This window comes from Mytilus galloprovincialis, chromosome 7 (assembly GCF_965363235.1).
Source record: "Mytilus galloprovincialis chromosome 7, xbMytGall1.hap1.1, whole genome shotgun sequence".
Lineage (NCBI taxonomy): Eukaryota > Metazoa > Mollusca > Bivalvia > Mytilida > Mytilidae > Mytilus > Mytilus galloprovincialis.
This window is the reverse complement of record NC_134844.1, coordinates 56,080,039-56,096,854: the sequence shown is the minus strand read 5'-3', so window position 1 is coordinate 56,096,854 and position 16,816 is coordinate 56,080,039. Positions and strand designations below refer to the sequence as shown.

The following is a 16,816-nucleotide window of genomic DNA, read 5'->3' as shown; positions in this document are numbered from 1 at the left end:
GGTTTATGGCATTTGAATTGTGACCTACATAATTTATATCTGCAGATAAAAAAATCTTGATTTTTTTTTTGTCAATTTTTGTAGCTGAAGAACGGAACATAAAACACCCTATTAAACAAGGCTCTTTTCATTCTATTGCTTTAATTGCCTGAAATCTAACTTTCATCGATGAGACTGAAGAATTGTATGAGAGGACACAGGCCATGAGTGAGAAGGGGTGTCTACCATCTAACACAGCAACTTAATGCTCTTAGACAGTGAGAAATGCATGTAATTTAAGTAGATTAGCTGTATTTTATTGACAGATACCCAGCATGACCAAGCATTAAATCTAATTGGTCAATGGGCTTGTCTGTTCACTGACAGATATTCAATGTTCTATCATTGAATTCCATTGGTCGTTTGGTGATGATATGATATATTATACCAGACAGAAATTGTTTGAATTCATAGATATTAGAAAGTTTTTCAATAAAAATATTTGGGCTAAGAAAGAGTTGAGTTCATATTCTGGTTAAGAGGGACTTTTTTAATAGCAGATATATCATGTAATTTTCTCCTTTTGTCTTCAAGTATTACAATCTTTATCAATTTTACTTTTCGTCAGCTTCAAGTTTGACAGAAATTTTGACCCCAACATTTTAAATGAATGCAAGATCTTTGTTGTGATCAATTTCTATCAAAATGTAGGTTAATTAAGCCAACTAGATTCAAAGTCCATATCTGATCTAATTTTTTCTTCAAAAACTTCATATTTCATAGACAACAGGGCAACATTTACCCCCTTACTTTAATTAAAATTTTATCCTCATATTGAAATCATTATACTCTAAGGCAGCAACAATTTGATTTTCTGGGGGGGGCTATGGTTTTTTTTTCTGGACAAATTTTTTTTTTCGCCTGTGGCGAAAAACAATCTATTTTTTTTGCGACAAGTCGAAAACAATTTTTTTCTTTCAATTTTAGCATTACATGTAGTGGCAGCTGAGGGTGAAACAAACAATTTTTTTTTCTCAGAATCAAAAACAAATTATTTTTTTCTCCAAAAACTGGAAACAAACTTTTTTTTCCAAAAAAAACCATAGCCCCCCCCAGAAAATCAAATGGTTGCTGCCTAATGGAATAAAAGTAGATAAGAATTCATTTGGATGATAAAATTGAAGTGTGGCCCTCCTTCTACTGTTTCAGCTTATCATATTCTGACAGACTTTTGCTTCTATTGTAACAACATCTGATGACTGGTTTATCAAATAAATAACAATTATTTATAATGTAAGCTGTATAGTCATCATGTAGGAATGTGGAGTTCTCTTTAGAACTTTTGTTTTCATGTTAAAAACCCAACCAAAAAAAAACAAAGAATGAAGTCTTTTTCTTGTAATCTACAAAGAACAGTAAATACATGTTTTATAGGGCATTGGTTAAATGTTGATGAGGGGAGATAACTCTAATTTATTTCATTAATTTTACTATTTAGATAACTATGAATGAATTTTAAAAGAAAAACAGAGTTTGGGCGAATGATATTTTATCTCTCTTTAAATTAAATTATATTTTTTATAATATTTCTAACAATATATCATTGGATTTATGATATGGAATTAATTGACTCCTTCAATTACAAGAAATACCCAATACAAATGCTGCAGTAGTGATTCCTTTAGTTTTCCCTAACAGTGTTTAAATTCAAGACAAAGTTCATGTCATCATGAGAAAATTTGACTCTTTTACTTAACATAACACATCCCTGACCCAAGTTTTAGCTAATGACATGCATAATTACAGATTTTCATAACAAGTTTTCTTTTGATCTTCTAGCAGTAATGGCTGCAATTCCAAGGAGAGTTCCCACAATCTTATTCTAATCAGAAAATAAACAAATATCATTGTTCTGTACAACTTATCACCCTCTCTACCATACATGTCAAAAACTACTGTTGATTCTACACTAATCTTGTCAGGGCTAATAGTTTCTGTAACAGGATTAATTATTGGATGTGATTTCTACAACCAGTTCACTTAGAGTGTCTAAATCATGAAATGTGAGATCTTCAACTAAAATTCTACACTAATCTTGTTAGGGCTAATAGTCTCTGTAACAGGATTAATTATTGGATGTGATTTCTACAACCAGTTCACTTAGAGTGTCTAAATCATGAAATGTGAGGTCTTCAACTAAAATTCTACACTAATCTTGTCAGGGCTAATAGTCTCTGTAAGAGGATTAATTATTGGATGTGATTTCTACAACCAGTTCACTTAGAGTTTTTAAATCACAAAATGAGAGGTCTTTTGGCTTTCACCACTTCACTTTAAAAATTGGCAGATCCAGGGTGAGGGTTCCAGGTGTTGAAGCCCCTCCTTTTCCTTTGACTATCAATGCATTTGAATGGGTACATATGGATGGAACCAGACCCCCCCATTTTGAAAATGGCTAATGTCTACAACCAGTTCACTTAGAGAGTCTAAATCATAAAATGTGAAGTCTTTCATCATATTGTTCACCATTGATGTAGAAACATGTATGTTTGGGCCATACCACTTTTCGGAATAACCATAATAGAACTTGTATAACATTATACTTTCAGCAAATGTTTTCCATTTTAGACTGAATTGACACAGTTTAAATACAACCTGTCCAAATAAAGTATGCAATGGTACTCTTTTATCTATACCAATTTCAGTGTAAAGAAAAACAGGCTGTATTGCTTTTCAACAAATCTTGTTAGGGTTAAAGGGATAAATTATTGGATGTGATCTTTAAAATCAAAGGGATTGTTTACAACAAGTCAGTTTTAAACATTTAATTCTTTAAACCAAATACAAATACATGTAGAATAGAATCTACAATCAGTTAATCACAAACCATTATCTATTTATAGAATTTGTAAATTATGGGTGTTCTCATTTAATGCCTTTTCCATAAATAATATGTTCTGTTTGGTTAATGACTAGGGGATTTAACAAACCATTCAGTATGAAGCCTTGTCCTTATGGTTTTTCAATAGCAGTTGTCCAAGCTGGTATCTCCTAGAACAAACAGTTACCACAAAATTGCTAATACAATAGGAAAAAAAGAATTATTGAATATAAAATGTACAAATATGACAATTAACGATTTCTTGCATGTCAAATGGTGGGTTCTTTTGATTGTTAATTCTTCACATGGTACTCTATCTGATTAAACAACAGTGCATGGTACCACACGACTGGCTGTAGTTTGATTGCATGTGAAGTGATTAGGAGAATTTGGGAGATAAGATTTTTCCATTGTTTCTCACTGGACTGTGACCAGACAGGAGGCAGGGTGTTTTATCATGCTATTTTATCAACCCAAATCTACATACTGATTATTAATTGCTGCCAAACTGAGTGAATTTTGATGTAAAATAAATTAGAGTGTTTGTCTTTGCTCATGTCTTTTAATCAGGAGGTACAGAGATAAATGTATCTTTAATGAGCGTTTATTTGTGATGGAGAGGCAGACTGACATTGTATTGTTTGAAGATTTATTTTCAAACCTTACTTAACAAGAATTACACATTTATTTTTTTGCCATGACATTGTAGGATATAAAGAAAGCCCATTAAGTGAAAGTCCCAAAACAAATCAAGGTTGCAGATTACATATATTGTGCCAAGTTTATAATAAACTTTATTATTTGTTCTAAGGTGCAAATCGGGCTTTGTTTTTCTCTATTGAATTATTTCACATATTGTAATGCTAAGGCCTTTAATTATTTACTATATATAGGAGGTAGGTTTTACTCAATGGTTCGACAGTGCCTTATAGTTATTTACATCCTCATCCTTTCTTCTCTGTGGATATTTGGCTCTTTGGCAATCATACCACATCTCTTTATTTTATACTGAAGATTAGTTGATGATCATTTTGAAATATGGTATGAAAGCTTGTTGATTTATTTTGTCCCTAGCTGGAAAGACAAAAGTGAATGTTAGAATTTATTTTCGTGTCTGTGCTTTTCTAGTTACAGTGTTCATCTGGAATTAAAAATAAATCTCATACTGGTTTTATTTTATATGCAGTCTTTGCTTTCTCGTTTGAATTGTTTTACATTTTTCATTTCAGGGCCTTTTATGGCTGACTATGAGGTATGTGCTTTGCTCATTGTTGAAGGCCATACAGTGACCTATAGTTGTTGATTTCTGTGTCATTTGGTCTCTTGTGGAGATTTGTCTCATTGGCAATCATACCACATCTTCTTGTTTTATATTTTGCCACGTGGAAACTGGATTTATACAATCTATAATACTAAAATTACGAGGTCCAATTTGTCAGCCGTCATCACGTAAAAACGATGAATCAACTTTATATATAACTAATATAGGACAATGGTGTTGATTAAAAATTACACCACTCTAGGCCCATTTGTTTTCCACGTAATTAATATTGCCAATAATTATGAAGTTCCGGATCGAGTCCGACACCGATACCAATAGTTTATTCACCTGTTACCACTACCTTATCTGTACGTTCCGCATCAGACAGGTGCACCACCAAACAGTGTATTTAGAATTTTGCTGTATACTGTTGAGTAAAAAATATTCCATTCCAGGCCCTTTTGTTTTCCAAATTATTAATATTACCAATAATTGATAGGTTCCAGGTCGACGGGTTCAAACAGAAAGATTTTGAAAGCAGAGAAAACTGTGCACCTTATACATGTTATAATCGGCATGACTTTATCAGATGACAATACCAATACTAAAATAAGGCATACGCATAGTTATATATCAGTCACGTACCTGTGATATCACGGGTGTGTTCTAGTATTATATTAAGATTCTTTTGACCTGCAGATGGAGATGACTTTACAAGTAGACATCTATTTGGCCTGTTGCAATGAAAACCTTGTACCATTAAAAAAAAAATCATCTTAAAAGACAGAAGATGTTTTTTCAATTAAATAAAAAAGACAAATCTAATACATAAAAAAGAAGGTAAAGACAAACACCAGAAAGCAAATATCAAATTCATAGAATGTAAAAACATATTGTCACAATAGTAATCTAAAAACCTTAAATAACTTACAAATTTGAACAATGGGAAACTTTCATGGGAATGTCATTCCACAAAGGTTTTTGATACATTTATTATGGCGAGTCAAATGTAGCGTGGCATCATTGTCAGTCATGTAGCCATTCCATGCAGTCACATCTGACATAAGTCAACATTCTTAACGTCTGCTAGAATCGTAGATAAGGATAATAATTGTAAACAACGGATTTCTTAATATGTTTTTGTGTGTGAACTTGAGGATTCTTTGTTTAGTTTTGAACTGTGTTTTTTGTACAAGATAAACTTAATGTTTTGTCCCAGAATCAGTGTGACTGCATGCACGTTTCTTCATGTGAGAACTTTTGTTTTTTGAATATATGCAATGCAATTTGTCTGCATTCTGTTATTTTTATTTAAGCTTTCAATTATGGCTTTGTAAGGTTTTTGGTATTTCTTTGTATTTTAATTACAGCATAAATTATATAGCTGTTAACCATTTTTTTGTATCTTATCAAGAGTCATTTGAAAAAGTGAAGAAATAAGTATTGTTCAGTAACAGCTTTACTTTACACAATATTTAACAGTCTTCCAGCTCATCAGTCTGATTTCAACACCTAACTTTTGTAAAATTTGATCATAACTTTAAAGATTTAGGGATGCACCAAGTACATGTGCCTAACAGTCATTCATTTAAAATGTCCCAATGTACGTCAGGAACCTCAAAAAAAAAAAAAAAATAGAGTACATGTGGCCCAATGGTCATTCATCTGAGAGGTTTCAAGAACTTTAGTATGTGAACCCAAAAAATTGCTTTTAGATTGAAGGAAGTAATATCCACCTCTGTGTGTATGTTTTTAAGGCTTTTAACCTTCATATAACCTAACAGGCATTTGTCTTATTTGATTTTTTTTCTGTAATTCTGAGACTGTGGACCATAAAAAAGCTATTTATAGATGGAAGGAAGTACCATCCACATGTGTGTATGTTTTTAAGGCTTTGAACCTTGGTATAGACCTAAAAGGCATTTGTATTATTTTGGGTTTTTTTTTTCGTAGTTCTGAAAGGTTGGTGAACATTCCAAAGGTCAAAATACATGTTCTATTAGTACTTGGACATTTGATTGAGACCTGTTAAAAAAAATACCTTGAAGCAGGTACCTAAAAAAAGTACAGAGTGTTGAAGGCCACAGTGACCTGTAGTTGTTCAGTTCAACATTGTTTGGTCTCTAGTATCTAGAGAGTTGTCTCAGTAGCAATCATGCCACATCTTCTTATTTTTATAGAGTAGTAGTCCGTACAACTTAAATGGGTTAGGATATCTCCCAATAAAAAGAAATTCTAAAGTTAAAAGAGCCTGTTTTAATATATATGTGCATCGGATAATTTGAGTTGAATGTATGAATTTACAATGAATTGAGATATAAGGTTCCAGTTTGAATAGGGAACATTACATTTGCAACACCTTTTAGCATATAAAATTTAAAATCAGTGAGCACATTGGATTATCATTGCAAGGAAATATCACTTAATGAATCTGAAACAGAAAACAACTTCATTCTTACAATTTGAATATTGGTCAATGCATCCCCTTATTAGAGTGCCAACCACATGGGGGAATAAGATTTGTTCCTGTGGTCTTAGATTTTGTTCTTTTCTTATTTACAGATTATATCAGGGTTTAAAAAAGCAAAAACATAGGTCATCATGGTCTCTTTTTCAACTTCTTTTAATTGAAATCAACAACCCCTGTCAATCAAGCTACATTCTTCTTGTCTCTCTCTCCCAGATTAGAATCAGATATGTACATTATGGTGTAGATTATCTGACATCAGGGTGTTATTGTAGTGTGACATCACATTCATGGTCTTGTCAGATCATTGTCAGATAACAGCGCCACCAAGTGACTTTTTATACTACTTGGGGTTATTGAAAAAAAAATGTAATGGATTTATGAAATGGGATATTTATAGTGTTTGTATTGAACCCTGTGTTTAGAATGGACATATTTCTTGTTATGTTTTTATAATTTCTGCAACAAGTACATGTATTGACCCTCAGAAGATGGGGGGTCAGAAAAATGTACCATTTTTTTTTTCTTTTCATTCTTTAAAGGGGGGGTTTGGGCTGGTTTACCCCGTACCCAAGTCTGGGAAACCTGTTTGTATTAAATCTTTGTATAAATATTCTTTGGCCATAAACCACAGTAGATCAAACATTTACATAATCAGAAAAAAAATCTATAGACAGAAGGTGTATTTTTAAAGGTATTTGAATACTAACTTAAGTATAATAACCTCTTGTTCCAGTTTTTTTTCTCTCTGACAATTGATTAAATTTTGATATTACTGTCAAGTTTTTTTTGTCTATTGTTGCCCTTCAAACCACAGCCATATTTTTTTTCTTCTGACAATCAATTCATCACTTCCCATACTATGTCACTATTTTATTAATATTATTACCAAAAAAAATAAACCTGAGTATTAATACAGCAGTAGGCTAAATAACTGAGCAAAAAACATAAAAAAAATGAGTTATTTTTAAATCTATCAATTGTGGGTTCAAAGTTCTTGTCGCACTTTGATGTGCATCAGGAGGAGACAAACCATACCTAAAATTCAGGCTCTACATTTTTTTTCGCTGGTAAAACTAGGTCATACTGGTAACTGAGTGACATTTGACAGACAACGATGATTTTATTTTCACAGAAACAAACCAAATTTCATCAGAATCACATCTTTGTTTATAAAAATTGTCAGTGAATCATCTCAATGTTTACTTCTCCCGAGATCAAAGGCGGGATCAAGTTTTAACAAAATACCTCATTTCTTTTGATTACCCTCTCTGGGTTCTTTTGTGATAAGTATTAGAGCTTATACTTGATGGGCAAATTTGATCCCAACATTATTTGGAATAAGTCACCTGTTCGCTGGAAATTAAACTAATTTTCAATATCAAAATAGACTGTGTTTTTCTTAGTAGTTTTGTTCTCTTATCAGTCGAGTGGAAATTGCAACAACAGGTGAAAAATAAGCAATTAGATTTTACAACATACAAGATCTACCTTCTTACTGAATAATTTTTCAAAAAATGTGCAATGCAATGAACAATAATGGGTTGAAAAATGCAATATTTCAAGTTTGTTTGCAAAAAACGCAGATTAGCATCTGGCAGTTGTAATTCACCCTTTATTAACCAACAATTTAGAGAGCCCATAAAATCGTAGGAGAAAATTGGATGAGTTTAGAGGTTAATGCATGCTGCTATAGTTGAATAATTGTGACTATTCTTTTATCAACTTTTGATATGATAGAACGATCTTACTAATAATAAATTGACATTAAAACTTGAATCTAATTTTCAAAATGCTTACATTAAATAATACATCTAGTTTAACATATGCTTGCACGAAGAATGTTGGTTGGTATTCAAGAAAGATTGTTTTTAAACCGCATAGAGAGTTTGTTAAGTATAAATCTCACATCTTATTTTTCTTCATGTTTAATTTCTTTAGTGTTCAGATTTAAGAAGTCGAGACTTGCTACTCAGCATTGGTTCAAATTTGCTTGAAATAATGAAAGGTCCAGGACCGTTTAGAATTTTAAGCAAAAGGTCCCCCATAAGAAATCAATGGTTGTGTATAAAAAAACATAGGTTCAAAGAATGGTACTGTCCTTGACTTTTGTAATTTAAAAATAAAAGTCCTCTCCTAGAAAAGACAGGACCTGGACCTCTACCAACACTAATTTAAACCCCTTGATAGAAATGGACATATTTGTTCTTTGGGTTATTGGGTTGCCGCCTCTTTGACCTTTATGCAGAGTGTCCTTCCCTATTGTAAGGGGGCAGATATATGTATTAAGTGAACTCAGCTCTCAGTTCATAAAGTTTCAAAAAAAATCAGTAGCTTATCTGATAAATGAAACATTCTCAAAATAAAATTATCAAAATGACAAAGCATTGCTGTGTTATGCCACTTCAACATTAGTTAAATTCAGGAACCTTTGCTCCTTATCTTCAATTTTCTTAAAGATTTCCCCCTAAAAAGACAGAGACAAATGTATTGATAAGGCTCTTTGTGACTTTTTTGACAATCAGTAACTGGTGCTAGAAAAAGATAAACTTGTTGACGTCTGAGACGAAGTCTTGCATCTGTCGGTGAACTGGAGGTTATAAATGGCTTGTAGAAGCATGGGAATCGTTTAAAGTCATTTCTTGTCTTGTCGCATAAAGCTTTCATTAATTTACTTTAAATTTGACCTGTTTACTGTAAGTTCTGAAATTTTCCATTTTTTTAACGTGGCAGAATGTCGAAGAAGCAAGTTATCTGATCTTTAGTTAATTAAATCACATAATTCAAGTTGATTTTAAAATTGATAACTGCTTATAAAATTTTGAGTTATATATGCATAAAAATTTGACAAAATTCAATTATTTTAACCTGCCTTTTTTACCGTGCACTTGGTGTACCGTACCATCTTTTTAGATCAGTTCAGTATCCTAATAAATTTCTATGAGACCTGAATTTCAGCCAGACTTTGTGACAACTTAAATGTAGTATTGCTTAAAAAATTAAAATTATAGTATTAAGTTCTTGAAAATCAACATGTGAAATATGTTAATTAAGGCAGGACAGGAAATCTAAGATTTGGCTGTTTGTTCCAAGAACCTAATAGTTGATTAACAAGTACATTTTATAATTACTAATCAAATCTTTTAAATTAATTAAAATGAAATCAGTTCCTCTTTTCATTAAGAGTATGATTATCGCTAAAATTATAATCCAAAAATTGTTGAAATTTTAGTTGGAAAACTTCCACTTGCCAATTGTCGAATTTGAGACACGGCATGGGCCGGCACCAAGTTCGTTATCCCGGTAAAAGTGCTAAGTAGGTCTAAAGATATACTCAATTACAGAATTCATTGTACTTCTATTCTCAGTAAAATTCTTATCATAATGTTAACAAGAGATTTGCCTTTGTAGTGAAAATCATGTTAATGTATCGCACGGCAAACTACTCATTAGGACGAATTAGTCTAAGAATGATGTTTGCTTCTTTCATGAAAAATACACAAAATCTTTAGATATGAATTAAGTCTTATTAACTACTCGACGTGAATCAGGAGAGTTATTCAATCTCAACACTTTAACAATTGTCTTAAGAGGGCGCCACCTTCTTTCAATTCCCATTATCTACCCCTCGAAAGGGCTGAGGTTTGGTCTCATAAACGTCAATTGTCCAAACAGAATTTTCGGGAAAACAAAAAGATTAAGAAATAGGTTAAAATAAAAACACCACAAAGATAAGTAGTAGAACTGAATACATATCACTTTATTTCAAGTGGTTAATTTTCTTCTGGGCTCTTATGTTATTGTTATTAATAAATATGAACAGTTGTCATATAAATTAATGCATTGTTGTTATGGTTTGTTCAAGAGTTGTCTCCCATGGGTGAAGTACCCACTTTTCTTTTGTTGATGAAAGTATAATCAAGTCTATTGTAAAATTAGGACATTTTATTAGAGGTGTGAGTAGTTTTTGACTAATTTAAAAGGAATTTAGGACATATTCAGCATATGTTTATTGAAGTGAGTTGTGTTTTCTTTTAATTTACAATTTTCATGATTTTTTAAAAACTATCATCAGAACTGTATTCACAAGTTATATAACCCATTTTAAACAATATAAATTTATTTCATTGTTATCAATAGTCAAGTAAGTTGGGAGAAAGTATTTTGTACTGAAGTTTACTTAATGTAGTACTTTTAGTAGCTTATTAAAGTTCAACATCTTTGGTACAGTTTAATGCATAGTGTAGTCCATAATATTCAATCATAAGGTCTTGTGACACAAATTAGGCTTTCAACATAATTTTTCACTTATGATTGATTGTTGGTTGATTCAAGTCCAGTGGTAAATATTTCATTCATGTTCAATCTTTTTTTTCTTTTCAATTATGAAGATTTCCCCAACTGTTATATTCTTGGTGTGCATTTTGACTCGGGATTTCTTAACTGAATGTAAAATGAAGAAAAAAAAACAGATGGTTTTGCCCTATTTTTTGTTAAAACTGTATTTGCTTAGTAAGTTGTATTTAAAAGTTTTGTTTCGTAATAATTATATGTGAACATTGCCTCATTTCAAACACATTTAAACACAGTTGTTTGATATATACATATCAAAGTTTAATTAAACTTTTGATAGTGAGTTCTCATAAAAAAAATATAACAATTTTGAATTAATTTATTCTCAAAATTGGCCAAAAACCTTCTATATTGTCGTCAAGCTATCAGTTTTACAAAACATTTGTTTACTATTAGAAACTTAATTCATAAAAACACCATTTAACTTTGGGCAGTTGTTTGAAGAAACCGTAAAAAATAGAAATAACAATTAATGTAAGATGGTCAAAATATACTTTCTCAGTTCCATAATCTTTCTCATCTGTTATTGCTTATACAAGATATCCCAAGATCCTTTGTTCCAATCATTAAATTGAAATATAGCGTTCAGTAAACATATTCGCTTAATTGTGATATAATACTCCACCATTCTGGTTTTAATAAACAAATTTTTGTTTTCCATCCATAGTTTGATGGTTGTTCATTAAGTGGGATGGGATATTGTTTCTCACGGAGAATGGTGTTAATTATTATATATAAAAGCCGGAGGTTGAATCGCTTTCATTTTGTTTCTTGTCTTTCTGTAAAGCCTACATCAGGTTATAGCAATAGAAATGTCCCCTAATGTAGTTCAGCTTGTCCTACTTATTTTTCCATGGACAGTCTTTGATACAAACTTTTTGTTTTTCTTTCATTTATAATGAAGTTGTCTTTCACTTTTTTTTCCTCATGGACACTCATACTGCGAGACATTTTTTTTTTCAATTCAAAATAAACTTTTTTCTAGTTTTTGAATGACTTTTCTTAGAAATTTATTCAATTTTAAAAGTTCTTAGTAATAGTAACATTCTTAAATATATTTATAGACTCTGGAAAAAAGTATTTTAAAGATAGACCTAAAAACCACAAATCACTTGACTTTAATTACATGTATCGGTATTTGCCTGAGACAATTGTTTTCTATCAAAACTCGTCCACTTATACTTTGTTAGTTAAGGATCTAATAAGAAATCGGAAGCTTTATGACAGTAGAAATTCTACGAACACTTTTGATCTAAGTTAGGACATGGAAAAGAGGTTTCTTCCGTCTTAGTGTCACTGTGGGACCCAAGTTCCACCAACGCAACTATTTGTCAATATTTGTAACGAATTGTTTTTAAGTGTTGATTAACATTTATTGATAGATTAATTTATCTATTAAAAAATTTATTGTATTACTATCATAAAATTGCCTTTTTTATCAAAATTTTTAAAAACAGTTCTGCTAAAAGATCAGTTAATAGATAATTCAATTCAATTATTGATAACATTTTTTTCAATTGATTGTTATCAGATAGTCCTGTCCCTTTTATGGAAAAAAAATTATGAGTAAAACTGATGATTTTATAAGATGAATTATTGTGATTTTAATCGTGTGACAGTATTCCTGATTCACAGGTGAAGAATCACAAAACGAAAGGTACAAATGAATAATTAGTGTGGATAGATTATCAATCAAATCTCGACATCATATAGATATGTTCCAAGGCCTCTGGTTATTTTCGTGATTGTTAGAAATTCCGGGTATTCTTTCCTTATGTAGTCAATTTTACTATTAGTTTTCTAGTCATATTTTTCAGAAAAGTTGTAAAAGGTGTGTCATATACTCATTTTGGAAAGATAAATAGTTTTGATTATTATTTATGTTTATTGATAATATCCTTCTGTTTTTCTTGAAGTTTTATAAATACACTGAAAAAAAACTTGTATAATTAAAGAATAAAGATTAAATATTTGGGTGATTTAAAAAAAATATTTTATTTTTTTTCAATATTTAAAATAACAGTCTGATAAATGAAGAAATAATTATAACCATATAAAACTGCAAGTAGTTGACAGAAATTTTAAATGATTTATAAAAAACGAAAACAATTAATTTATTTCATTTTTTTACTAAAACAATAACTTTTTGTCAACCACAACTTTTTCCAACTTGTTGAATATTTTGACTACTGTTAATTGTCAATAATTGTCTGGGGAAATAGCAGAAAATTGAAGTCCATAAAAATCTTAAGTACCACTGTAATTTCTTTGTAGTTGTGAAATTCTTTGTCTCCACAAGTTTTCCCTGGTGCGGGCTTGATCTAGGTACCAGGCATGGTAACTCTAGGAAACAATGATTCTGTAAAATAGAAATACTGTATAAACAATGTTATGGACATTCTTCAATAGACATAAATAAAAGAATTGATAAAACACATCATTATTTTTGTTTATCTTATCAGTTTTCCCCTTGATAAGCCCCCTTACTGATGATTTTGAATTATATATAAACAATAAGAAGCTGAGAGCAGTAGCTGTCCATCACTCACACAGCTGAGGGCTCTGATTGGCTGGCAGCCAGGGAGGGGGCATTGTCTTATCACACAATACACATTCTATTCACAGCTTTTGTCTTTATGTTAATAACAAGCAACAAGAAATTTTATCAATAGTTTTCAAAGTTTCTTGGAAAATTTTAAAATGCTGGACGTCTACAATGCTAGCTTAAGGTAGGGTTTTTTGCTTGTAATTATATCTTTTTAACTAATTTTTATACCTTTTTATTCGTCTTATAAATATTTATTTTACTTAAGAAATGTTGTTTTATTGATTGTGCAACAGTAAGTTTCATCCAGTATTCGCTTAGCTGTTTCTTGTGATGGAATTGAAATGGCTGTCTTGCAATGTCATGGTAAATTAATTATTACTTCAGTATTTAATATTCAATAATTGAAAAAAGTTTTTGTTATGATTATTATAATGATGACCATAATTTTGATTTTATGTGTTAGGGGAAAAAGACCTATAGATACTTTTAATAACTTTTATGTTAACAAGCATTAAATATAATGGATGTATCTCAATGGGAAAAAACTATCATTGAAAATCCTATAGTAATTTTACATGTTACAATATTTATATACAGAAATTTTGTCAATAGATTTTTGCAAAAGATATGTGTTCAAATTTTTGTTTAAAATTTGCAGTTTTGATCGAGTGAAAAACTTTCGAAATTTTTAGAATGTTTTTTTTTTTTCATTAACTTTAGAATTTATGCTTATACATGTCAAAAACATTTTGAGCAAAAGTGATTTGCTCCTTTAGCCCTTTTTGTTCTTGCAAACACAATGTGGCGGTACAAAATAGCTTTTTGGGGTTGACATCAAGTTTTCTTTGAAGAGATCCCTTCAGCATTTTTTATACTGTGAAATTTGGGCTTGTGTTGTAAAATGCAGCATTCTATTTGGGTTATAGGTTTATTAAGATTTTCAATAACCCTCTTGCAGGTTATTCTTAAAATCTAAACTTATAACCAGTATTTATTTTATTAGACACTACTGTTTAATTTAAAAGTTTGACTTCTCATACAAAACCTCCAGAATCAACCACTAGTTGGAGCCTGTGACTGCAGACTAAAGCTTTTTTCCACAATAAATTTTTAAAATTTAACTTTGTCAAATATTTTTTTAACTTATAATCTATTCTGAATCAGGTCCTTATCTTGTCCGAAAGATGTCGATAAAAAGTTTTTAATTAAAAAGTGCAATTTTAGCTATCAAGTTGATACTGCATGATAAAATGTCCTAGTTATAGAAAAAACAAGACTCCAATGCAAAAACATGTAAGAAATAACAAATAAAATGTTTGCAATTTGCAAAATATTGGTATGCATTTGATTTCATTTGATTGGCTAACTTTTCATTTGTACCAAAAACTAGGACTCGATGCATCCTACATCAAATATTATTTGATAGGTACAAGTTTCATTAATGAAATTTTTTTATATACATCATTTATAGCTTCAACATGATGTTATAATTAATACAAATCATATCGTGGTGAAGCCAAATATCAAAGAAATTACTTAACAAGTTAAAAGACAAACATAATCTTTATTCTCCATAACAAACACATGTGATACCTTTTTGTCTTGTTTTGTTCGGGAAATTTGATTATAATAAAAATTACATCGGTAATTACATCCTTTGTGACGGGACTATTATACAGTGTTTTGCATTATTGGCCAACGTTTAAGTGATGTTGCATTATCAGGCTCCTTTACGTGTTAATTAGTGTAACATTTGGCCCGTTATCACTTCAAAACCCTTACGCCTGATCACAGAGAAATAAATTACAAATAAAAACTAAGTACAGCTGAAAAGATGTATACCTAAAAATTATATTACGCCTCTTAAATATTTGTACAAGTGAAGAAAAATATGAAGCTACGCCAAAGCATCAATTACCAATTTTCTAATTTTTCTCTACAATGCGGTGGTACAAAGCTGATTTTCAGCGCTATTTAGCATCGGATGTGGTCAATTAGAAGCATCAACAAGTTTTTCAAGTACTGTTAGATTAGTCTTGAACATGACTTTATTAATGGTACAAGCACTTAGGTCAGATCTTATCGACTTAATATCCTTATTTTTTACTGTTTGAGTTAAGTTTAGGGACTTAAAGGAGTTACAAATGTGATTAATTAACCAAAATTCAAATGCATTAAAAAGGGAATTTAAGAATTGAAATTTGAATGCGGGAGGACAAAATGTAAAAATGAAATGCTTGAATAACATGTTTTATATCACACGTTTTAAAAGAGAAAATGCTGTAAATTCATGTATTTAGGCTAATTTTACCTATATTTAAACTGGCAAATTGGCAAATGAACCACATATTAGCCGCATAGAAGTTTTATTAATAAATCATTTGAGTTACATGTTGACCTTACAGGCACACAAACACAGAGGTACAAGATATATTAATAACAAATAAGTTTCTCACATTTGGTCTTTGTTAGATAGTTGTTTTATTGGCAATTATCATATACCACATCTTTGAAAATGGAATACTATAAATTCTAATAGAATGCTTATACAATTGAATTTTGGAATGGATTGGTGTAAAATAGGTTAGGAAATTTAAGTGGGAATCAGGATCTCAAAAGAGGAAAAGACTAGAAGAGTATCAAAGCAGTTTTATAGAGCAAAAATTCAGGAAGTGTGCAATCAAACAGTAAACCAACTGAAGCTCATCTCTTGGTATGGGATTTTCTAGCCGTGTTGAGAACCCTTCGGTTCTTTCAGCTGTTTTCTGCTCTTTGATCTGGTTGTTGTCTCTTTGACACATGAACCCATATCCCATTCTCAATTTTATGATTATATAATATGAAAAATAGAAACACTATTCAATTTATTCGTTGAAAATTACTATATTTTGTCAAATCAGCAAAAAAGTTGCCATGGGTGGGGAAGTGCATGGTTTGATGGTTACTCTGTTAAATCTTTGATACAACATGTGTATTACAAGTAATAACAGCAGATGAAATCAAAAAGAAAACAGGATTATTTTTTCATCTGTGTTAACATTCCCCCAAAAAAGTTTAAAACTTTGTGATCAAAACAAATTGGGAATGTATGAATCATTAAAAGTACGGCAGAAACAAAGATGTTTTTCAGTTCATTGATATAAAAGTCATTCTCCAATTATTTTCAAAGATAGCAAGAACAAAAACATGAAGTGTTGAAATTCTGCAAAATGAAAATTTTAATTGATAAGTATCTCATGCAGACGTTCAACAGCAGAAAGTAACATGTAAGAGATCATCTTTAAAGTGGATGAAAAAAAAATATGATGGTTTGGGAAATAGATTTAA

The 16,816-nt window shown here is 30.7% G+C and overlaps 1 protein-coding gene across 7 annotated transcripts in view; it reads left to right on the top strand.

The window, feature by feature from the left end:
- The window catches only part of LOC143083331 (uncharacterized), a 74,481-nt gene that overhangs the window by 27,020 nt on the left and 30,645 nt on the right, over positions 1-16,816 (top strand). Inside the window, exon 1 of one of the 7 annotated variants that reach the window (XM_076259593.1) lies at positions 13,561-13,670. The exons of 5 other annotated variants lie outside the window; for them this stretch is intronic. In XM_076259593.1, the coding sequence (XP_076115708.1) occupies positions 13,642-13,670 (29 nt within the window). In that variant the 5' untranslated portion in view covers positions 13,561-13,641. Of the gene's footprint in view, positions 1-13,560; positions 13,671-13,829; positions 13,853-16,816 lie in introns of those variants that run through there. One more of the 7 variants, XM_076259594.1, reaches the window with a different exon arrangement.